Source organism: Nycticebus coucang, chromosome 19 (assembly GCF_027406575.1).
Source record: "Nycticebus coucang isolate mNycCou1 chromosome 19, mNycCou1.pri, whole genome shotgun sequence".
Lineage (NCBI taxonomy): Eukaryota > Metazoa > Chordata > Mammalia > Primates > Lorisidae > Nycticebus > Nycticebus coucang.
Genome location: NC_069798.1, coordinates 22,811,967 through 22,837,209, shown reverse-complemented (window position 1 = coordinate 22,837,209; position 25,243 = coordinate 22,811,967). Strand labels below are relative to the sequence as shown.

Genomic DNA, 25,243 nt, shown 5'->3' with positions numbered 1-25,243 from the left:
TAATATAAAATTTTCTGAGTCTTGTACATAAGCTATTCAGGATTTCTCCAGCACAGACTGATGAAATAGTACTTTTAAAGATAGGAGCATCAGACACAGAAAAAGGTAATGAGATGCGTTTCATATGGCTAAATTAGTAGCAAAAAAGTAATTTTGTTTCTTTCAAAAGGCAGGAGAGCGGGGGCTGGGTTTGAACCTGCCACCCTCAACATATGGGGTTGGCGCCCTACTCACTGAGCCACAGGCACCGCTGCAACAAAAAAATAGCCGGGCGTTGTGGCGGGCGCCTCTAGTCCCAGCTGCTTGGGAGGCTGAGGCAAGAGAATCGCCTAAGCCCAAGAGTTAGAGGTTGCTGTGAGCCGTGTGACGCCACGGCACTCTACCCGAGAGCGGTACAGTGAGACTCTGTCTCTACAAAAAAAAAAAAAAAAAAAAAAAGGTAGGAGAGCAATTATGTGGTCCATTTTCTGAGTGGTTGGCAAGGGGGTCAAGACAGGATAAAAATCTGGTCTCAGAGGTCTTACCATCTTAATTTGGTCACTTTTAATGAAAAAAAAAAAAAAAGTTGTCCAAAGATACCTTATAGCTGAAAACCTGAACAGGATGTTTTTGTTGTTTTTGTTTGTTTGTTTTGGCTAACTCCTCCTGGGATCACCTTTCTTGTTTGTCTGGTACTTTGTACAGAGCAGTGAGGTTTCCCATAGAAGAGTCTTTCCCTGGACTCTGTTGGGTTCTCAGTAAGACAGTCCCATACCTTTTCCCTCCTCTGAGGAGAGGGCAATATAGATAAAGCTGAAAAAGTATTCCAAAGTGAGAAAGGGATTAGACTGCTGCTTCAGAGCTGGGGGAGTATTTGGAATTTTTTTTTTTTTTACAAATGGTTGCTACAGCAACAACAAAAAAAGGTAGTTACAAAATATGCACATCCCAACACGCTTTTGCAGACCTTTTGCATTGTGCTCATTCCCTTAAAATGTTGTTTCCAAAGGCGCTCATCCTCTAGCCCTGCTGGAATCTCTGGGAAGAAGCAGAGGCAGTTTGGTGAAAAAGGCCTGGCAGGGTGGGTGGGGGATGGAGGGGGGTGCTAAAGAAGAAAGCGGCCTTCCAGTTAAAGATCAGCCCTCAGTGTACAGGTCAACTTGGGACAGGCTGGCCTCAGGCTGAGTCAGGGTCAGAAGGAGAAGCGCAGCAGGGTTGGGACTGGGGGGCTCTACATCTCACTCAGGTCAGGCAGAGTCTGGTCCCCCATAGTTTGTGTACAGAGCACTTCAGTTTATCTCGCAAATCATCAGTTGTCTTCTCCAGCCTGGCTATGGTTTCTCAGCCAACTCAGCGTGAGAGTTGGCTGAGAACTCCCTGAGTTTATCAGTAAGAATCATCTCTTCCTCATATTTGTTTCATTTTGAGAACACTATTCTTCAGCAGTGCTCAGACACTTCAGGCTCTGGCCCATCATCTGCTGATCCATCTCTCAGCAACGGGATTCCGCCAGCTCAGCTCATTCCTCTGTGCGTTCCTAGTCTCCTTCAAAAATCACCAACTTCCCAGCCACCTCTTCATACTTCCTATTTGCTTCTTCTACAATTTGCTTAGTTTCTTTGAGCTGAATTTTCTGGAGTTCCATCTTTCCTGCATCTTTTAAGGCCCGGTTTTCAATAACCTTCATACTTCTGTCACTCTCAGCAGCAGCTTTGGTGGTCAGGCACCCTGAGCCCCATCCAGCTCCTCTTCAGCCAGCTGGATCGCGTGGTTCCAGGAGGCCTCCTTAGCCTCAGCCCTGAGACTGGCATGCTATCTGATTGTCTTCTGGGCACTCGCTGATCAGCCCTTCCTGGAAGAAACGTTGGTTCCTAAGCAGTTTGGTGTGCACTGATCACCTTCAGCCACAAAGGCCCAAATCTGGCAGAAGCCCTGTCTTTCAGGTCATCATGGGTGGGGCCAGGCAAATTTAGTTGGCTCCTACACTTGCACTAACATAGGAGAGAAATACCGTCTCCCCTCTACCTTCACGTTGATTCCCAGTGTAGCAGTTGCTAGAGCCCCTGGTGAGAGGAAAGGGCCCCAGGTTGGAGGATGGCAGGCAGTCCTGTGGCCTCAAGCTTCTCCAGGGAGGAAGGACACCAGCTTCCTGTCAGCTGACTGCTACCTCATTTCCTGAGCAGGAGGAGGAGAGGAAAGCTGCCAGCAGTCCAGGCCAGGGGCAGACCCCCACCAGCCCCCAGGCCTCACCCTTTCACAGAAGATTCCTTCCGGGCACTCGCAAACCAGAGAAGCACCCACTCAACTTGCCTGTTTTACGATTGTGAATGTCGCTGGAAGTGTTTGGTTCTTCTAATATAACAAAAATTGTTAGGGATGGTGAAAACTAATCCGCATTTGATCCCTGGTCTTCTGCTTGTTACAAAGAATGAGATCCTGTTTAGTATGTGTCAGCACTGTTGTAATCAAATCCACCTCAAAAATTGTATTCTCTTATTTATTTCATTTTGTCAATAATGTCTACTTCAACCCTGCTAATCCATCGTCTTGTTGAAAGGTTTCCTCTTGAAAAGGAGCTAAAATAGTTGTAACACTTGGAATAACAACCTTCAAATCTGTACTTTTCTTCCCTGGAGTATAAAAGGTCTGCCTGCAGCCTGTGGTTTATAAATGGGCATACTATGTTTTCAGATTTTATAAAATTAATTAGTGAGAATAATGTGACTCCCTACCAGAACTATTTTTGTTTTTGGTTCCTGACAACATTTGATATATTCATCTTTTTAAAATAAAAGAAAGTATAGTAATTTCTATTGACTTTCACATTCGTGAAATAAAGATGAAGGTAAATGAAGGAAGCCAATGAGAACTAGTTTATTTTAGAACTATAAATTTAGGGAAACTGAAGTTTTAGTATGTGTGTGCTTAGATTGATGCATAATCCACTACCATTTTGAAAGGAAATGGTTGATGTTCATGCTGAGACGTTACAGCTAACGTCTAACGGTGCTGAAGCATGTTAGACGTTATAGCTAACGTCTAAAGGTGCTGAAGCACCTTTTGAATAATAAAATAATAGTAAGTGTAAGCCCTTGCCCATTTCTTGGTCCGGTTGTAATCTCCATGGCAGCTCTGTTTCATAGATCGTATCTATAGTGGCCTGGGATTAATCACACTTTCCATTTAACTAGAATTCTCATCTCACAATGCGTTTGGGTAGGCGGTAATTTATTAGAATCATCAAAATGCTGAGAATAAATCTTGCAATTTACCTTTGTGGTAGTAAGAATATGAAAGGTAATATTTCCATTTTGCAGAAGGCAACTGTCCACATGCGAGTTTAAAATTTGGTGATATTGTGCTCAGGCAAGAGGTCCCTTTTGTATTTCAAAAGCTGCATACATCTCTATTATTTAGCTTTCTTTTCCTCTATTGAAGAAGGATGCTATTTCAGAAAGGCTACTTTGAGTATTCATGGGAAAACTGAACAATGTAAAATGAAACAATTGTAGACAACCCCTTAATTTTCACTCTCTCTTTGACATTACATTTTTCTATGAGGACGTAAAGATTTGTCTGATAAGCTTTCTATCACACAATTAATAAAACTCGCAAACTATTATAAAATACGGCAAAGCAATTTATTTTTTCCTAGGCTACAGTAGTCAATAACTTTTAAAAAACTTAGTTGTTGCATGTTACTTTAAAGTGTGGGCATGCTTCTATACAGAAGTTATTTTAAAAAATGCTTTTAGAAGTTATTAGCTCATCATCATTAAAATAATAGCACCTTTACATTTTTTTACTTGACTTTATTTTCAGTAATACTCTAACCCCCATAAAAATATTGCAGCAAATTACTTTATAGTTTCAAGAACCATATCATAACTGAAATCTATGAACATCATGTCTTTCAAAAATTATATTAATGAATTCGTAGTTCATTCTTTCCAATGGTGTCTCAATTTTACAACAATAAAAATGAATGAACTACTGCTGGATCCTCAGTAATATGGATGCATTTCACAAACATGATACTGAGCCAAGACAGCAATACAATTAGCATATGACTACAATATACATATTTTAAAGGCAGAAAATGGTAAAATAAAACGGACTTCTGGGGCGGGGCCAGTGGCTCAAAGGAGTAGGGCACCGGCCCCATATGTCTGAGGTGGCGGGTTCAAACCCAGCCCCTGCCCAAAACTGCACCCCCCCCTCCCCTTCAAAACAAAAAAACCTAACTTCTTTAGGGATATATACCCCTGGGGTAAAAATAAGCAAAGTCAAAGAAAGAAATGATTAACATAAAAATTATCTTGCCAGTGGTTACTTAACTTTGGCAGTTGAAGGCGAAGGGAGGAAGGAAGAATGTACTTGGGGAAAGGGATTTCCATATTTTGAGCCTTTAAAAATATTAGTAATGTTCTGTTTCTTAACTTAGAAGGGTGAATGCCATAATGCTCATTTTATTATTTATAAACACATATGCTATCTTTAATCAGTATTTATATTTTCTGAAGAAGATTTCGAAAGAAAAGAAACAGAGAAAAGCAATACAGAGGATGGATGAAACCAAAAGCTCTGTTTTAGAAGTATAGACAAATTCTGCCAAGATTGAGCAAGAGATAAATGGAGACCTGAGATTGAGCAAGAGATAAATGGAGGCGGCGTTGATAAAACAATATAAGGAATAAAAAGGAGACACAGTTGTGGGAAGACAGATGTTCAAAAATAATAATATTGGTCATTCCAATTAATTTGAAAACAGACAAAGTGAGCAATTTCCTACAAAATATTAATTACTGACATTGACTCTAGGAGTAGATAACATCTGAATAGCTTTGTAACCAGGAGGGAAATTCAGCTGGAAGGCAGACACCTCCACACACACTCCTTACATCTTCCAGTCTCAGACGCGTGATAGGTGAGTTCTTCCAAAATTATATGGAACAGACAATCTCTACCTTATATAAATTGTTTCAAAGAACAGAAGAAAATGGAATTCTTCTTAACTCATCTTATGAGGATTGTATAAAGTTGGAAAATAGTAGCCTAATCTCACATATGGACATATATGAAAAAGTAAAATAAATTGCAGCAAATCAAACCAATAATGTATTTTTAAAAAATCATTATTTCCATGTAATGTTTATTCCAGGAAAGGAAAGGTAACTTGCATTAGAAAATCTATTATTGTGTTTTAATGTAGCACTATACTAATAGGGAAAAACTATGGTCATTTCAAAACAAGTGGGAAAATTTTATTTATTATTATTATTATTATTATTAGCAAGGCCAGGTGTGGTAGTTTATGCCTGTAATCTCAAAACTTTGAATGGCCAAGGTGGGAGAATCACATGACTGCAGAAGTCTGAGGCCAGTCTGAGCAACATAGTAAGACACTGTCTCTACAAAAAATAGAAAAGTTAGTGGGGTGTGGTGGCATACATCTGTAGTTCCTGGCTACTCTGGAGCCCAAGGCAGGAGGATTGCTTGAGCCCAGGAGTTTGAGGTTGCAGTGAGCTTTGAGTATGCCACTATACTCTCTAGCCTGGGCAACAGAGTGAGAGCCTTTCTCTAAAAACAAACAAATAACAACAACAAAAACTCTTAGCAAACTAGGAATATAGGGAATGAACTTTCTCAATGTAATGAAGTGTATCAAGAATGAAAGAAAGTAATAAAGAAAAAAGACTCAATTAATGGTGAAATGGCAAAAGTGTTCTCTTTAAAGTTAGAAACACATCCACGATTTCTGGTCACTATAGCTGTTTTTATTCAATGTTCTACTGGAGGTTCTAACAAGCACATAAAACAGCTGTGCCCAATGTTTTTGGCACCAGGGACTGGTTTCCTGAAAGACAGTTTTTCCATGGATTGGGGCCGGGGGTGGGGTGGGGGAGGGTGATGGTTTCAGGATGATTCAAAAGCTTTACATTTATTGTGCACTTTATTTCTATCATTATTATCTTGTAAGCTATAGGTTGTCCCAAATGGCTGGGTAAAAGATTTAAAAATTAGGGCAGCACCTGTGGCTCAAAGGAGTGGGGTGCCCGCTCCATATACCAGAGGTGGTGAGGTGGCGGGTTCAAACCCAGCCCCAGCCAAAAACTGTAAAAAAAAAAGATTTTAAAATTAGAGAAAATATTGGATAATACGTTTATGATAAGATAAGGTAGGGAAAGAATTTTTAACTAATACACAAAAACACAAGCCAACAGAAATAATTAATAAAATTGACTAAAAAATCAAAAGAAATTATTAGTAAGTTTGGCTACTTTAAAATTGTTTAACAATAATTTCACAAAAAGAGGGAAAAAGTAAATCTCATAAACCTACAAGTAAAAAATTTGAAAAAGATAAGCAATAGAGAAATGATTAAAGGACAAGAATAGACAACTTACAGACGATGAACGGCAGATAAATACAAGAAAGATACCCAGTCTCACTAGAAATTAAGAAAATACAAATAAAACTGCAGCCATTAGGATGGCAAAGAAATTAAAAGTCATACAATTAATGATAGCAGACGATATGAGAAATTGATTTAATACTCTAGGGACATTAACACAACTTGATATTGCTACTTTGGAGAGCAACTTAGCATTAGCTAATGAAACCGAAGATGTTCATATACAGTTTGACAATTGCTATTGCACGGTTATATCTTAATGTTTTACACCTGCAGATCTGTTCACCTCTGTATCATTTGTAATAGAAAACAAGGAAAACAATCTAAATGGCCATCAATAGGAGAATGATAAAATAAATCGTGGCATATTCATGGAAAAATTTCAAACATGATTGGTAGAAGAAAGCAAATTGCAAAAGGATGCATATAGTAGTCTATATTTATAGACACATGCCCAGTGAATGTATAAAACCCCACAGAATGTTGATTCTTCCCAGCCATGAGCACGGTATGTTTTTCCATTTGTTAATATTTTCAGCTATTTCTTTTCTTAGAGTTTCATAGTTCTCTTTATAGAGATCTTTCACGTCCTTTGTTAGATAAATTCCCAAATATTTCATCTTCTTTGGCACTACTGTGAATGGGATAGAGTCCTTAACTGTTTTTTCAACTTGACTATTGTTGGTATATATAAAGGCTACAGATTTATGAATGTCGATTTTGTAACCTGAGATGCTGCTGTATTCCTTGATCACTTCTAAGAGTTTTGTAGTAGAGTCCCTAGTGTTTTCCATATATACAATCATATCATCTGTGAAGAGTGAAAGTTTGATCTCTTCTGACCCTATATGAATACCCTTGATCGCCTTTTCTTCCCTAATTGCAGTGGCTAAAACTTCCATTACAATGTTAAAAAGCAATGGAGACAATGGGCAGCCTTGTCTGGTTCCTGATCTGAGTGGAAATGATTCCAATTTAACTCCATTCAATATGACATTGGCTGTGGGTTTGCTGTAGATGGTCTCTATCAGTTTAAGAAATGTCCCTTCTATACCGATTTTCTTAAGTGTTCTGATCATGAAGGGATGCTGGATATTATCAAAAGTTTTTTCTGCATTGATTGAGAGAATCATATGGTCTTTGTTTTTTAATTTGTTTATGTGCTGAATTACATTTATAGATTTACGTATATTGAACCAGCCTTGAGACCCTGGGATAAAACTGACTTGGTCATGATGTATAATTTGTTTGATGTGTTGGTGGATTCTGTTTGTTAGGATCTTGTTGAATATTTTTGCATCTATATTCATTAGTGATATCGGTCTATAATTTTCTTTTCTTGTTGGGTCTTTTCCTGGTTTGGGAATCAGGGTGATGTTTGCTTCATAGAACGTGTTAGGTAGTCTTCCTTCTTTTTCTACCTTTTGGAACAGGTTGAGTAATATGTCCATACTACCCAAAGCAATATATAATTTCAATGCAATCCCTATTAAAACTCCACTGTCATACTTTAAAGATCTTGAAAAAACAATACTTTGTTTTATATGGAATCAGAAAAAACCTCGAATAGCCAAGACATTATTCAGAAATAAAAACAAAGCAGGAGGAATTACGCTATCAGACCTCAGACTATACTACAAATCGATAGTGATCAAAATAGCATGGTATTGGCACAAAAACAGAGAAGTAGATGTCTGGAACAGAATAGAGAACCAAGAGATGAATACAGCTACTTACCATTATTTAATCTTTGACAAGCCAATTAAAAACATTCAGTGGGGAAAAGATTCCCTATTTAACAAATGGTGCTGGGTGAACTGGCTGGCAACCCGTAGAAGACTGAAAGTGGACCCACACCTTTCACCATTAACTAAGATAGACTATCACTGGATCAAAGATTTAAACTTAAGACATGAAACTATAAATATACTAGAGGAGAGTGCAGGGAAAACCCTTGAAGAAATCCATCTGGGCGAGTATTTTATGAGACGGACCCCCCGGGCAATTGAAGCAGCTTCAAAAATATACTACTGGGACTTGATCAAACTAAAAAGCTTCTGCACAGCCAAGAACACAGTAAGTAAAGCAAGCAAACAGCCCTCAGAATGGGAGAAGATATTTGCAGGTTATGTCTCCGACAAAGGTTTAATAGCCAGAATCCACAGAGTACTCAAGAATAGAACAAGGGATCCCATCGCAGGCTGGGCAAGGGATTTGAAGAGAAACTTCTCTGAAGAAGACAGGCGCGTGGCCTACAGACATATGAAAAAATGCTCATCATCTTTAATCATCAGAGAAATGCAAATCAAAACTACTTTGAGATACCATCTAACTCCAGTGAGACTAGCCTATATCACAAAATCCCAAGACCAGAGATGTTGGCGTGGATGTGGAGAAAAGGGAACACTTTTGCACTGCTGGTGGGAATGCAAATTAATACATTCCTTTTGGAAAGAGATATGGAGAACACTTAGAGATCTAAAAATAGATCTGCCATTCAATCCTGTAATCCCTCTACTGGGCATATGCCTGGAAGACCAAAAATCACATCATAACAAAGATATTTGTACCAGAATGTTTATTGCTGCCCAATTCATAATTGCTAAGTCATGGAAGAAGCCCAAGTGCCCATCGATCCACGAATGGATTAATAAATTGTGGTACATGTACATCATGGCATATTATGCAGCCTTAAAGAAAGATGGAGACTTTACCTCTTTCATGTTTACATGGTAGGAGCTGGAACATATTCTTCTTAGTAAAGTGTCTCAAGAATGGAAGAAAAAGTACCCAATGTACTCAGCCCTACTATGAAACTAATTTAGGGTTTTCACATGAAAGCTATAACCCAGTTACAACCTAAGAATAGGGGGAAAGGGAGGGGAGGGAGGGAGGAGGTGAGTAGAGGGAAGGAGATTGGTGGGATTACACCAGTGGTGCATCTTACAAGGGTATATGTGAAACTTGGTAAACGGTCTGTGAAGCTAGTGAATGATACCCCATGATTATATCAATGTACACAGCTATGATTTAATAAAAAATAAAATAGAATAAAATAAAAACTCCACAGAAGAAACTATTCCCTGCAGAAGAGATGGGAATAGAATAGGGCATTAGACTGTAGCTGTATCTGTAAGTTTTAATTAAAAAATGAAATAAAAATCACACAACATTATTGTTTAAAAATCTCTGTGGGTGCTGAGCATTTATTATACTATGCTCTATTTGATTTAAATATTTCACAGTTTACTTAAAATACTTTAAAATGAGAGGGGATGAAAATATGTCAAAATGGCATTTTTGTGGGGGGTGGTGGTGTGGATTCATACATACCAATTACAGAGTTAAACTATCTGGACCACTGGGTGGATTGTTGAAGAAAATCATTTCTTACCCCAAGGTGATAACTATATGTGTAAGAACAGTATTAAATTAAACATATATGAGGTTGGACAATTAAGTTTGGAAACCCATCGGGGAAAAGTTGCTACGCACACGCCTCACTGCTGAATCCACAGTCACCTTCTAAGTCCTCGTCTTGGGAAGCTGTGCGCTGACGCCAGCACCATGCAACTTTGGAACTCTTTTCTGGCATGGCCACCAGAGCCATCATTGTAGGATGTCTGACAGGTTCAAGAAGTCATCCTGGGACAAGTGCACTGAAGAGTGAACTAGGCCCTGGCATTGGTGCATAGCTTCCCAAGGGGGGGTACTTCAAAGGTGACCACATAATATGCAGCAGTAACACATGTAACATTATTTCTAGGATGAATTTGCAGACTTAATTGTCTGACCTTATATAATGTGCTTTATTTTTTTAAAGGGCAAACAACTTATCACTCCATTGTCTCAGTTTGTAATCAGGTTATACTTTTCTGGAAATAACTTTTTGGCTTATGACATTTAAATTAAACAGCACTATTACACATTGACCTTATTCATCCGTATTTTTGAGGTGTTTACTTGAAGCAAGGGTGAGGTGGCTCTTTGAGAAGTGCAGTCAGTTTTAGAGCACATACTAGAAGAATTTTGATTATGTATTTATTTTATGCACATCTTTATAGTTATAATGACTTAAAAATCTTTCAACTTCGTGTGGAAATCTGTTTTATATTTGATAATGTCAGAAATTAAGTCATTTTCATGGTTATTACTCCATTTCATTTTGCTGAAATTACTTGGTGTTAAATTTAGAAATTTGAGAGTGTTGGTCACTGTCAATTTGTAGAGGTTAATGTAGAAGCAATGGTTTTTAAAATCAATAACAGGGTATCCTTTTTTGTTTTTAACAACTTTTATTCAGATATAATTTTTTTTTTTTTTTGTAGAGACAGAGTCTCACTTTATGGCCCTCGGTAGAGTGCTGTGGCCTCATACAGCTCACAGCAACCTCCAACTCCTGGGCTTAAGCGATTCTCCTGCCTCAGCCTCCCAAGCAGCTGGGACTACAGGCGCCCGCCACAACGCCCGGCTATTTTTTGGTTGCAGTTTGGCCGGGGCCGCGTTTGAACCCGTCACCCTCGGTATATGGGGCTGGTGCCTTACCAACTGAGACAGATATAATTTGCCTTCCACAGAATTGTCCCTTATTGACTTTACAATTAAATGAATTTCAGCAAATTTGCAGAATGTGCACTACCTGCCACATTTTAATTTTAGAACTTTTCCATCACCTTAGAAAGAAGCCTCGTGTATTTACGACCACTTCCCATTTCTACCCTCAGCCACAGGCAATCACTAGACTTACCCCTTCCCTCTACATTTGCTTGTTTTAGACATTTCATATAAATGAAATCATACACTGCGTGCTCTTTTGTGTCTGGTTTCTTTTGCTGGGTGTAACATTTTTTAGGTTTATCCATATCGTAGCATGCATCAATACCTAACAAAGTGCTTTCTTAGAGCTAAATGACATTCGCTGTATGGGTAAGCCACATTCACCAGCTGCCATTGATGGATTTGAGAGTTTTTTCCACTTTTTGTCTATTTTAAATATTGCTTTGAACTATAAATACTTCAGGTTTGCATTTTCCTAATGCCTACTGACGTTGGGCATCTTTTCATCTGCTTGTTGACCATTTTAGTATCTTTTTGGGTAATGTCTATTCAAATCCTTTGCCCATTTTTTTTATGTTATTAATCTCTCTTTTGAGTTGAAAGGGTTCTTTATATATTTGGGATACAAGTCTTTTGTTGCTATATGATTTAAAAATATTGTCCCCCAATCCTTGAGTTGTATTTTCACTTTCTTTGTGGTATCTTTTGGAGAGTGATAGTTATAAATTTTGATCAAGTCCTACTTATCAATTTTTTTTATCATTGTGTTTTTGGCATATATATAAGAAATCATTGCCTGATGTAAGATTGTGAAGATTTACTCTTAAGGTTTTCTATGAACCTTGGGCAGCGCCTGTGGCTCAATGGGTAGGGCGCTGGCCCCATATGCCGAGGGTGGCAGGTTAGAACCTGGCCCATGCCAAACTGCAACAAAAAATAGCCAGGCATTGTGGCAGGAGCCTGCAGTCCCAGCTACTCGGGAGGCTGAGGCAAGAGAATCGCCTAAGCCCACGAGCTGGAGGTTGCTGTGAGCTGTGAGGCTGTGGCACTCTACCGAGGATGACAAAGTGAGACTCTGTCTCTAAAAAAAAAAAAAAGATTTTCTATGAACCATTTTAGTTCTTATATTCATGTCTGTGGTCAATTTTGAATTAATTTGTGTGTGGTGTGAGTTAGGATCCAAATTCACTTTTTAGCATGAAGATCATCTAATTATTCCAGCCCTATTGGTTGAAAAGACCATTTATTTCCTTTGAACTTTCTGGAAACTAACCATAAAGAAGGGGTTTAGTTATGGGATTTTAATTCTATTTAATTCATTTATATGTTTATCTTTATGCTAGTACCACTATGAGTATTGAAGCTTTGTAGTTAGTTTTGTAATTGGGCAATAGAGTGTAAGTCTGACTTTTTTTTTTCTTTTTCAAGTTTTTTTTATTATTATTATTATTTTATTTTTACATATACATGTGCTTATTAGGTTTCCATTTTTTTGCCTTCACAAAATTAAAAAGGCTTAAAATTTGGGTGGTGCTTGTGGCTAAAGGAGTAGGGCACTGGTCCCATATACTGGGGGGTGAGGGGGTGGGGGGCTGGGGGGGGTTCAAATTCAGTCCTGGCAAAAACTGCAAAAAAAAAAAAAGACTTAAAATGTAATAACAATAACAATGTTTAAGATAGGGACTAGAAACAAAAACCTTGTAAATAATCAACGAACATAAATACATTCAGAAAAGGAATCAGACAATTTTTCAAGTTTTTTAGGTTCCTTGTATTTGCCTAAGGATTGATTTTCAATTTCTTTAAAAAAGTTAGCTGGGATCTTGATAGAGATTATATTTAAAATGTAGATGAATTCTGAGAATATATATTCTGTATGAAGATATCTCTTTATTTATCTGAGTCTTTTAAAATTTCTTTCAGCAATGTTTTATGATTTTCTGAGTATAATCTTATTTTTTGGCTAAATTTATTCATAAGTATATTCAAGTTCTTCTTGATACTGTTGTTGGGTTTCAGGGCAGCTGCCTATGTCCTAAAATGTCTGATGTTAGAGGAAAGCATTCAGCTTTTCTCTGTTAAGTAGGAAGTTAGTTTGAAAGTTTTTCATAGGTGCCTTTATCCTGTTGAGCAAGCTCCCTTCTATTCTTCCTTGGTGGAGGGTTTATGGTAAATGGTGTGGGATTTTGTCAATTGCTTGCTTGGCATCTATTGAGATGCTCATGTGGTTTTTGATCTTTATATTGTATTAATGTGGCCTTTTTAATTCTAGGTCTTCAGTTTTGCTGGTGAAGCCTGCAAAAAGGCGATATTTAATGTCCCTTCTAAACTAGAGGTAGACAAAATAGTCGGCAGAGGTGAGAAATTTCAAAATGGACTTTTAAAATCAGACATTGTTATTAGTTGACTGTTTGCCTAACTCATATGCACCCCATCATTCTTTGGGCTCAGGTGTATGACTTTTGGCCGCAGACAAATGTACGTATTGTAAAAGACTCAGACTATATTGTTAAGGAAACTTTTCTGTTTATTTATTCAGGTGTCTGTGGGCTTGTCATGATTTCAATGTGCTTACCTTTTTAAATGGAAGATCATTTTTATAAGCCTATTAGAAGCATCATAAAGGTTAAAAACATTATTTGATAGAAATGTATTTAAGAATTATTTTTTAACTAAAAGAAAATTATCATTTTTTAATAAAGTAAAAAGGTTAAGATGTTTGGAAAATGCAAAGCAAGGGCTTATTTCATTCTACTTCATGATTTTGAAGAGGATGGTATCAATTATTTTAATACCTTCCTTTGGTTTGCATGTGTTTCTGCCTTATAACTTGAAGACTTTTACTTGCAGTTAATTTGAAAGAGTGCCTCCGATCTGCAGACCTCATCCAGTCAAGTGATCCTGCTTTCCGAGTTCTAGATGATGGGTCTGTGTACACAGCCAGTGCTGCTGTGTTGTCTCATGAGAAAAGATCATTCACTATATGGCTTTCTGACACAAAGAAACAGACTCAGAAAGAGATTACCGTGCTCCTGGAACATCAGAAGAAGGTATGCCGTGGAGTATTTTGAGGCATCCTTTTCTTTTCATTAAAATACTTTCATTAAAAATGCAAAGAGGACCAAAGGATGCAGATATTTCTCTCCTCCCCTCCTTTCCTCTTCCTCCTCTCTTTCTTCCTCTCTCCATCTCTTTTTTTCATTCTTAACACCATGTCAACATTGGTTTTGGATTTACTTTGTTAGATCTAAATGATACTTCCTTGTGAAGGTTTTCTTCCACCTCTAAATTCCAACGAATGGCTTTTGGGCACCAGTGTTGGTTTCGTTACCCTTCTGTCGTAGCATTCAGAATTTTTCATTATGCAAACAATTTATCATGAGGAATGTTGTCACGAAAGTCATCACAAAATGATGAAAGGTTTAGACCGGATTATATCAATGTTAACAATATTCATGATAAAGCTAATTTAAATAACTGCTTAGCGCTTCATTAAATATATAATACAATTGTTGATAAATTAATTTTATGAAATAAAATGTCTCCCTTGGAACATCACGAAACAAATGGATAACACTAAAAAGTCCAATGGAACTTTCTGCGGTGATAGAAATGTTCTATAGTCGACACTGTCTGATATGGTAACCCAGTTCTAATGGCTGCTGAACACTTGGCAGGTGGTTAGTGCAACTGAAGGATAGAACTTTTCATTTTATTTAATTCTAGTAAATTAATTTTTTTTTTTTTTTTTTTTTTAGACAGAATCTCACTCTTTTCATCCTGGGTAGAGTACAGTGACATCATAGCCACAGCAACCCCAAAGTCTTAGTCTCAAGCAATCCTCTTGCCTTGGCCTCCCTAGTAGCTGGGTCCACAGATGCCCACCACAATGCCTGGCTAATTTTTCTATGTTTAGTAGAGATGGGGTCTCACTCTTGCTTAAGCTGGTCTAGAACCCTTGAGCTTAAGCAGTTCACACACCTCCGCCTCCCAGAGTGTTAGGATTCACGATTGTTGGTGTTACCACGTTGGCAGTGCACATAGAGCACTAAGGCAGTGAAAGACTTGAATTTTCATTCTGTGGTTCACCTGAGAATGTGAGGTTTTAACAGAAAAAACAGATGCGTTCAGTCCGGAGACTGTTATAGAGAGGAAGTGTTCTCTATTTGGGACAAAGCAAGATGGACTGAAAGTAAAGTGATGAACTTCCTTACCTGAAAGTATGGTCTGTATTAGAAAGGTTTACAAAAAAAATTCCCAAGGGTACATGTCAAATCCATTGAGAGTAAAGTATAAACGTCTTAACAATTAAGTAAGTGAGGTGAAGGCTATGTTAACCGGTTTGATGTAAGCATTCCAAATTGTATATAAAATCAGCACTTTGTACCCCATAAATGCATTAATGTACACAGTTATGATTTAATAAACAAAATAAAAATTAAAAAAGATAAAAAAGAGATTTACTCCCCCCTAACAATAATAATAATAATAATAGTAAAGAAATTCCCAGCTGGCTCACACCTGTAATCCTAGCATTCTGGGAGGCTGAAGCAAGCAGATCGCTTAAGCTTGTGAATTCAAGACCAGCCTGAGCAAGAGTGAGACACGGTCTCTAAAAATTAGCATCATGGTGGGGCGGGCACCTATAGTCTCAGCTACTCTGGAGGCTGAGGCTAGAGGATCACTTGAGCTCAAGAGTTAGAAATTTCTGTGAGCTATCATGCCATGGCCATGGCACTCGACTGAGGGCAACAAAGTGAGACAGAGTCTCACAAAAAAAAAAAAAAGAACAGAAAAGAAAAGAAATTCTGTAGTTTATGAAACCTTTACATTACGGGTATAGCCTTTCTTATCTTTCTAGTGCAAAAAGATTGTATTGACTGACTAGCTTTAGCGTGGGAATTCCTGAGCCTGAGCCTCCAGAGAAGCATTAGGTCTACAGGCTGTCCACTATTTTACAACAAAGTACACTGAGAAGCTTTTGTTTATTTTTTCTTTCTCTAAATTTCAGGTGTTGAAGAAAAGACAAACTAAAGGAACTGTTCTCAGACGTGCCAAGAGGAGATGGGCGCCCATTCCTTGCTCAATGCAAGAAAATTCCTTGGGCCCCTTCCCTTTGTTTCTTCAACAGGTAGGTTTGCATTCCTTCTGGTTGAGCCTGCTTTCATTCTGAGTCTGTTTTGTTCTGCTTTAATAACTCTGTGAACATTTAGAAATAAACTGAACTGATTGAAGATGTTCATGAGATATAATAGAAGTGAGTAAAATTGAGGAAAAAATTTACTAAAAATTAGTAATATGAGGAAGACTCTAAAGCCACTAAGTGAGCTTTGTTTATTCCTTTAGCAGATAGTTATTGAGTATGTACCTTATCCTGTAGAAGACACCTCTCTCGGTCCTAAAGATAGAAATAAATTTAACCATGGCCCTTGCTCTCACGTGGTTTGGTGGCTGAGAAGAGGAGATAGAAGTGGGCTAAGGATTAGAAGACTTAGGGGTGAGTGTTACGATTCTGTGATAGAAGTGTGGATTGGATACCACGTGGGATGAAGACCACCACTGAGATAAGCAGGTAAAAAGCAAGAGAAGACTTTCAGGAGTAGTCATCTGAATGGAGTCCTGAAGGATGGGGAAGTTCTGGGGAGGTGAATAATTGTGGAAGAAAAGAAAAGTATAATGAGAGCAAGTATGGCCCCTTCAGGAGCTCTGGTAGCCTGGTTTTCCTAAATGTGGTAGGAGGGTGGAGCAGGGAGATGGGTCAGAAGAGGCAGGTAGCTGTCCACCTACTATGGGCTGTGCCTATTCTGCTCAGAAGTTTAACTTTATCCCAGAACTGAGGAGACATTTTTAACTAGGTTAAGGACATGATCAAGTTTACTTTACACATTGAGACTTAAGTGGAACATACAGCATTGAAACAATTACTGAAGTAGAGCTATGGCCTTATGCTTGTCTTTTTTCCCTTCAATTTCTATTACTGTGCTTTCTGTTTAATACTGACAGTATGACCTGTGTGGTCCTTGTCTAATTTTTAAATATGCTTCCAGAACAGTCTTTCACCCTTATTTTTTTATTGTATCCAGTTTTAGACATTTGTTTCTTCTTCATGAATGTCATAACTTAAACACTGATGAGACATATTAAGAAATGCTTTTTGATTGCCAAAGTTATACTAATCACAGCTCATTTTAGCCTTTGCTAGACTAGTCACTATCTCTTAGTCTTCTTCATTTCCTTGACATATGTACATTTGACGCAGCTGGCCTATCCCTCCTCCTGGAAACATTTTCTTCATTTGGCTTCTAAAACACCACTCACCTAGTTTTCCACTTATATCATTGACCATTCCTTAGTATGTTACCATCCTTGTCCTCCAACCCAGTCTGTACACTTTGGAGAGCTCCAGGACTCAGGTATTTAATCTTGTGTTTTGGTACCCATGCTCTCGGTGATCTCATCCGATATCATGGCTCTAAGTACTGTTTATACACTGGATAGTTAACACTTACTATTTCCAGGTGAAACTACCTAGTGAGTATTTATTTATACTTGGAAGATTGATAGAATTCGAAATTGAACACATGCAAATAAAATGCTTGATTTTGCTCCTAAAAGCATCTTTCCATCTCAGTTAATGGCAGTTCAATGCTCTATGTGGGCCTTGAAGTCTCTTTTTAGAGGTTTTAGTTGTAGAAAGCACACTTCTCTGCACATGGTTAATAGACAGGGATTTAGAGTTTATAGAATTGTTGGGAGGACTGGAGAAATGAATATTAGTCGAACTTTCAGAAACAAGTCCCCAAGTTAGCTACACCATGGAACCCACAAGCGAGGGACGCATTGCTCCATGGTGGTGTAGACATTGATTCTAGACTCAGAGTGTCACTGGCACAGTCAGAAAAGCACTACAACCTGAAAAGGGTTCCTCCTCATGCAGCTTTAGAACAGTTTTCCAGGGACTCCAGCCAGTGTCAGTAATTCATCATCTGTCTCTCATCCTCCACAAAGGTGGTGAATAACAAGAACTTCTGCTGCAGCATGAAAAAAAAAAAAGAATGCTAGGAAAAGCAAAGGGGAGAAAAGAAAGGGAATCCATTTAAACTCTGATGCTGGCAAAAACAGCAGAAATGGCAAAAACAAGACCTCTGCCTCACTTACGACTTCCAAATCACGTGCAAGCACATCCGATTGTCCATATTTAAATTCGGAACTCTGGTTTGAAGAGTTTCTGCAGAATCTAAGGTTTTTGTTTGAATCTTTCTAGTATCTATCCTGGAAGGGCATTGTAGAAGGAAAATCAAACGGAAGTTGAACCCCATTTTACCGTATCCATCCATTTAGTTACTTTCATAACTAAAGTTTTAATTTCTATACTATTACAGGAATGGTTATAGCTGTATTTTACCAAGATCCCAAACAATAGTGACTTAAGAAAGACAGGGTTTATGCCTCTCATATAAAAATGTGATTGAGTAAAAGGGTCTGATCTGAGAAAATACCAGGGACCCAGGCTTTATTATTTTTTAGCATGATCAGCTCTACCAGTCTAAGATGGCTCTTCACCGTGTCCAAAGGGGAGAACGCACTTCCTCCCATTACCCTGACCTTTTTATTTATTTATTTTTATTGCAGTTTTTGGCTGGGGCTGGGTTTGAACCCACCACCTCCAGCATATGGGGCCAGTGCCTCACTCCTTTGAGCTACAGACGCCACCCTACATGACCTTTTCATGGGGCTAATTGCAAGGGAGACTGAGAAATGCCTTTCTTTGGGGGCAACCTTATGCTCAGCTCTTAATTCTAATACTAAGGAAGAGGGGCAAAACAGACATTAAGCACCCTCTGTCATAGCACCCTTGACTTTCTCTTTCTACCGCACATCCTACTCATCAGCACATTCTCGTAGCTATACCAATAGATTATATCCAGAATCCCGCCACTTCTCACCGCCTTTATTGCTACCAGGTTAGCCTGTCAAACTATCATTGTTTCCCTGCGTGATTGCAGTGGTCTCTCTGCTTTTTCCTTTACTCACTCACCTAAATCTAGTCTTAACAAGACAGCAAGTATTACCCTTTAGAAACAGAAATCAGACGATGCCTTCTTGTGTAAATTAATTTCTCTGGTGGTTTCCCATATGACATCCTTGGATTCTCCATGACATAGTCTCCATGACCGTATGACATCTTTATCGCCTATTTCTTTTCCCTGTTCTCTTTCTCTGCAAATCAGAGTGGCTTCCTTGGTTCTCCTTGAGTATTCCAGTCACAGCTCTGTGCTTGCTATTTCCTTGCCTGGAGGAGCCTTTGCTGTCTATCCTTAGCTCATTCTTCTAAGTTTTGTCAGTTTCCCTCCCCGAGGTACACTCCAATTGGCGTTCCTCTCATCTGTATGCGAGAGTCCCTATTTGCCTTACTTTCGGCAATAATGGGTATTAATGGTTTTTTCATTGGAAATCATCACGTTAAAATGAAAATATACATATACATACACAAGTATGAATGTATCAGCTACATTTAAAAATATCATTTTAACTGAATTTAATTTTAATTTCTTTTGCATACTTTTTTTCTTTTAGGTTCAGTCTGATGCAGCACAGAACTACACCATCTTTTACTCAATAAGTGGACGTGGAGTTGACCAAGAACCTTTAAATTTGTTTTATATAGAAAGAGACACTGGAAATCTGTATTGCACCAAGCCTGTGGATCGTGAGGAATATGATATTTTTGATGTAGGAGCTTCATTGATACACTTGATGCGATATTGCAGCACTGTTTCTTTTGATACTCCCTCCATCTGTTCTTCCTGTCTACTTACACTCTCTGCTTAGGATGTATCTTAGAGTCGAAGGAACGTTTAATGCATGGTATTTTGGAATACAAGGTCGGCCCTTTATCTCAACTTCTGTTAGGCAAGTCTGAAGTGAAGCAAAGAGGCTTGCGTGTAAATTTTAGTAAAGTTCCTGACAATTGGTTTTGCTTATGAGATAATCCCTCTTTCTCTCTCTCTGGTCACGGAAACATTTCTTCCCCATGTGTGATTTTTTGATCATGTCTGAGAACTAGATAAGGAAGCCAAAGTGGGAGAGCAAACCTAAATAAGGGTTGCTAAGCCAGAGTTCTGATACGGATGAGCTTACAGTCAATGGGGAAGAACTCAGTTTTCAGTATAATATGGTAAATGCTGCGGGGTCATGTGTGGTTCCTGTGGTTCAGGGGAATGATTCTTCATTGGAAAGTGAGATTCTGTTCCTAGAAGAAGAGGGAAGAGATACCACATAAGCAAATAGGACTGATGTCCCCCATGTGACACTCTTGGCTTTCGGTTAGAAGATGTCCAATTCAGTGTTCTGATCATATGCTGAGTAGAAATATATTCTCTTTGACATTCCATTGCTTTTAATTAATTAGCAACAGGGGCGATCAGTAAATACATTTTGTGAGAAAAACTTTTACAAATATGTGATCTCTTGGGTAAAACAATTAAAGGGCTTAGCAGTGACCAGGGTGGGAATCATTGACTTATTTAGAGGATGCAGTAGGGATTTTTCCCATTACAGCGCGTTTAATTGTTGTCCCCCAAGTAACTGTCTGATTATGGAGATAATGAAAGGAAGGATAGAGTCATTCCTTACTTCTCTGCACTGTGATCTAGGTTTTTATTTGAAGTAGCCCTTTCCACCAAATACTAGATGCTCTTTGTAGTAGTTCAAGTGTTTTCCCATTTAATGCTTTGATAATTTTAAAAGCATTGAATAAAAATAAAAATCTTTGATGTGGTTTATACTGAGAAGACTTGCAAAGAAGGCAGTAAAGTATCTTATTCTCTTCTGCTAGAATCTGGTTTAACGTGCAGTTTGACCTGCCGTTCCCTGTTTTGCAGTTGATTGCGTATGCCTCCACCGCCGATGGCTACTCGGCAGACTTACCTCTTCCCCTGCCCATTCGAGTAGAGGATGAAAATGACAACCACCCTGTTTTTACGGAAGCAATTTATAATTTTGAAGTTTTGGAAAGTAGTAAACTTGGTAAGTCTGCTCTTAAGAATAAAACATATCTTTTCTTTCTTTCTTTTTTTTTTTTTTTTGAGACAGAGTCTCACTCTGATGCCCTGGGTGCGTCATACGTGGTGTCATAGCTCACAGCAACCTCAAACTCTTGGGCTCAAGGGATCCTCTTGCCTCATCCTCCCGTGTAGCTGGAACTAAAGGTGCCCACTACAAGCTCAGCTAGTTTTTCTATTTTTAGTAGAGATGAGGTCTCACTCTTGCTCAGGCTGGTCTTGAACTCCTGAGCTCAAGCAATCCCTCTGGCTCACCTCCCAGAGTACTAGGATTACAGGGAAAACCCTACCATTTTAAATATGTTTATGCATACTTTTTGAGACATTGAGCTTTCCATATTCAGAGACAGATCATTCTGAGATAGCATTCAACTTATATCTACTTACTGGAAAAGATTTAATACCAATTCCAATCAATATGTGCTTTACCAGATGTTATAGGAGTTTTTATTGTTGTCAATATGATACTAATTAAGTATAAAGGCAGCTAACGTCAAGCTTTGTGCAGTATTTGATATATATATTTTATTTCATTTTCTCATCATGTGGGCTTTCCATTATTCTCATCTCCAAGAGAGGGCCTGGGCAATACAAGGTGAGGGGTGGGGAGAGAGGGAAAGAGAGAGGGGGATAGGGGATCACGGTGCATGGCACACCTCTTGGAGGTGGGACACAGCTGTAAGAGGGACTTTACCCACAAATGCAGACAGTGTAACTTAATTCTTTGTACCCTCAATGAACCTGAACCCATAAATAAAAGAAAAAGAGTTTGGTGTTGCAGCGAGCTATGATGATGCCATTGCACTCCAGCCTCGGTGAGATAGGTGAATTCCTGTCTTAAAAAAGAAAAAAAGAAAGAAAGAAAGACAGTACAGGCAGTCCCTGAGTTACAAACATCCAACTTAGGTACAGCTAGCACTTACAAATGGAGGCTATTACAGGAAGTCCCCAAATTACAAACGTGCAACTGATGTATGACTTGCACTTACAAATGGAGGCTATTACAGGAAGTCCCCAAATTACAAACGTGCAACTGATGTATGACTTGCACTTACAAATGGAGGCTATTACAGGTAACAGGTAAATGTATCTGTTCTAACTTACGTACAAATTCAACTTAAGAACAAACCCAAAGAACCTATCTCATTCATAACCCGAGGACTGCCTGTAAGTATCATGAAGAGGTGTGGGAGGAGACTTTTCATTACATTAATATGTATGGATAAATTATGGACATAAAATAGAAACGATTGCATGTTAGATTTAGAAGGAAAATAATTAAAATAAACACAGGAACAAATAAGAATAATTATTAGGAAACCTAATTTTAACAAGTAAATAACTTTTTTGTCAAAAGTACTCAGTATTATGAAAAAAGTACAAAAAGTTAGCCAACTCTCAGCAAGTAGCTTTGGATCTGGCCAAGAAACTAATGTAGGGAATAAAAAATCAAAGAGAGAGAGGACATGTGGGGTAAAATGAACAAAAAACTTAAAATCAGCATACATATTTTTAGGAGGGTGCTAAATAGCATTCACTGAGGATACAATTATTTTAAGATTTAATAAATATTCACTTCTTTTAAAACTACTACCTCACTACTTCCAGTTTAGGATGCATGCTGGAATAATTTCAGAGAAATTTACATCGCATATTCTCGGTCCTAAACACTTGCTCTTACATGTGAAAAACCAAAGTATTTCATTTTACCTGGCTCTTAATTGTGGCATTCGGCATGACTTCTGAGAATTGCAGTGTGGAGAACAGCCATTCACAATGAGATTGAAAAAGTATGAACTCAATAAAAAAAGGATGACTTTGATAACTTGCCTGTTAACGTTTCCCGTAGTTACTTAGATCTTCCTGCATTATTCTATTTGCTTTTTATCTTTATATTTTACTTTGTAATGTAATGTCATTGATGTTAACTTGTTTATTCCTCAGATGGTACAATGTAAAACTAAAAGAATCATTGGTTTGGAGGTTAAGAATCCTAGTTTTGTTTTCTTTTTGAATATATTTTACTTTGTATAGGTGGGGTTTACAACATGATGTTCTAGGATGCATATAAATAGAAAAATGGTTATGGTGGGGAGGGAAACCTAGTTTTTGATGTAGGGTTTGTTATTAATTCACTGTGGGAACTCATGGAAGTCCCTTTGAATTTTCTTTTCTGTAAAAGTAATTAATTATGTTACATAGCCTATAATGTTTTTAGCCTTACAATTTTACTACTGCAGACTTTGTTACATTTTCCCTTTTTCCGAAAGGGGTAATTGGTTTCAGATTCTTTTCTGACTATTCTGTTCTCTTCAATTGTAACAGAGAAAAATAAAGGACAAATGCTTTGACGTCCAGATTCATCCAGGGCGCTTTAAACACATTACATCAGAAGGTTCAGTCTAGTTAAGGCTGTGATACTAAGTTGGTGAAGCGAATGAGTGAAATCAGAGACTAGCAAAAAGATCACAGAGATGAGAGACTAGGGTACTGAAGTTCAGTTTGACCATCTATATAGTTACTGTATACGCACCTCTAGTTGGTAGGTACTAATCAAAAGTCCCATTAAAAATCTGAATTACTTAGGAGACATGGTTTATTCCTCTAGCTAGGATTGTTATCCCAATATGTGGGAATACTACAAAAAATGTTAAAATTATATTTGATTGACATTCAACTAATTTTTTAATGATTACTATCAGACATTTTAAATTGTGAGCAAGATTAAAGTATACCTTAACTTTCAGCACCCAAGTATTTTGTATGATAAATTCGAAATCACATTCATCAGTACTATGTAAAGATGCAATACTTCTTTTAAATGTATTTAAAAGAAATACATTTTAAATTAGGTTTTCACCATCACTGTTGAAACTTTGAAAATGTACGTACTTCTAAAGACAGAGGGCATGCCAAAAATGTGTACACCTTTGCAGAAATGTGTTATCTATATTAATTTTTGCAGTTGGATTGGAGCACTGTTACTGGGCAGGTGTAGCGAGACATGCTCCCCACATCCACTGTACCTGTAATTCATATCTTTTGGGAATGATTGCTTTTACTTCCAAGAAGATCTCTTAAAATGCACATATGTTTTTCTGGCACATTCAAACATTGTATATTTTTGACACATTTGGTAGCTAGCAATTTTGGAAATTAAGGGTTCTTTTCCTCTTTTTAATAAATGTGTAGGTACTTCAGTGGGGGCGGTTTGTGCCACAGACAGAGATGAACCCGACACCATGCATACACGCCTCAAGTACAGCATTTTGGAGCAGACGCCAAGGTCACCTGGGCTCTTCTCCGTGCATCCCCACACCGGCGTCATCACCATCATCTCTCATTATTTGGACAGAGAGGTAGCTTGCACCCTCCCTGGAGTTTCATTTCAGAGGGGAATTGAGCCCCTTTCCCATGGACTATAATTTGCTATCTGGTGGATTAATTTTTAATTTTATTTTAGGTGTAAGACAATTAGAATTTCTGGCATTTTTCCCATTTGTAATATTAATTTTATCTCTTCATCTGTAAGAGCAGCCACAAGGCATAGGAAAACAGATCAATCAGTATTTAGAAGAAGTAAGAAAAAAGTTTGCTCTAAAAATTGTTATTGAATTTTATTTTATTTTTTATGTGTGGTTAGTTGGTTCCAGTTCAGCAAAGGTTTCAGTTCTCACATAGGGCACTTAGTTTTGCTTGTCACACGAGTATAGATAATGCCAATTCTTTTTTTTTTTTTTTTTTTGAGACAGAGTCTCACTTTGTTGCCTTTGGTAGAGTGCCTTAGCGTCACAGCTCAGAGCAACCTCAAACTCTTGGGCTTAAGCGATTCTCTTGCCTCAGTCTACCAAGTAGCTGGGACAACACGCTCCTGCCACAACGCCTGGCTATTTTTTTATTACAGTTGTCATTGTTGTTTAGCTGTCCCAGGCTGAGTTCGAACCCCCCACCCTCAGTGTATGTGGCTGGCGCTATAACCACTGTGCTACAGGTGCAGCGCCAATACCCTGATTCTTATCCAGTTATTATAGATACGTGTGCTTTTCACTGGGAAAGGATTAGTTGAAATAAACTTGATGCATTATTTAAAATATGTGACACTTTTTGGATGATATTAATAGCATATTATGATGTATATAGCACTTTATGTTCATCCTTATGCATTATTTTCTTTGATTTTTAGTATTTCTTTGTTTTACTGGAGAGGTGCTATATACAGTTTATAGAA

At 38.0% G+C, this 25,243-nt stretch overlaps 1 protein-coding gene and 1 pseudogene across 2 annotated transcripts in view; one reads left to right on the top strand and one right to left on the bottom strand.

Annotated features, from left to right (window-relative positions):
* Positions 1–25,243, top strand: part of DSC3 (desmocollin 3) — a 59,443-nt gene that overhangs the window by 2,994 nt on the left and 31,206 nt on the right. For both annotated transcript variants that reach the window (XM_053571954.1, XM_053571955.1), the window contains exons 2-7: positions 13,224–13,308; positions 13,802–14,001; positions 15,963–16,082; positions 19,529–19,684; positions 20,836–20,980; positions 24,208–24,374. In XM_053571954.1, coding sequence (XP_053427929.1) covers positions 13,224–13,308; positions 13,802–14,001; positions 15,963–16,082; positions 19,529–19,684; positions 20,836–20,980; positions 24,208–24,374 — 873 coding nt within the window. The remainder of the gene's footprint in view (positions 1–13,223; positions 13,309–13,801; positions 14,002–15,962; positions 16,083–19,528; positions 19,685–20,835; positions 20,981–24,207; positions 24,375–25,243) is intronic.
* On the bottom strand, positions 1,211–10,004 carry LOC128572105 (tropomyosin alpha-3 chain-like; annotated as a pseudogene).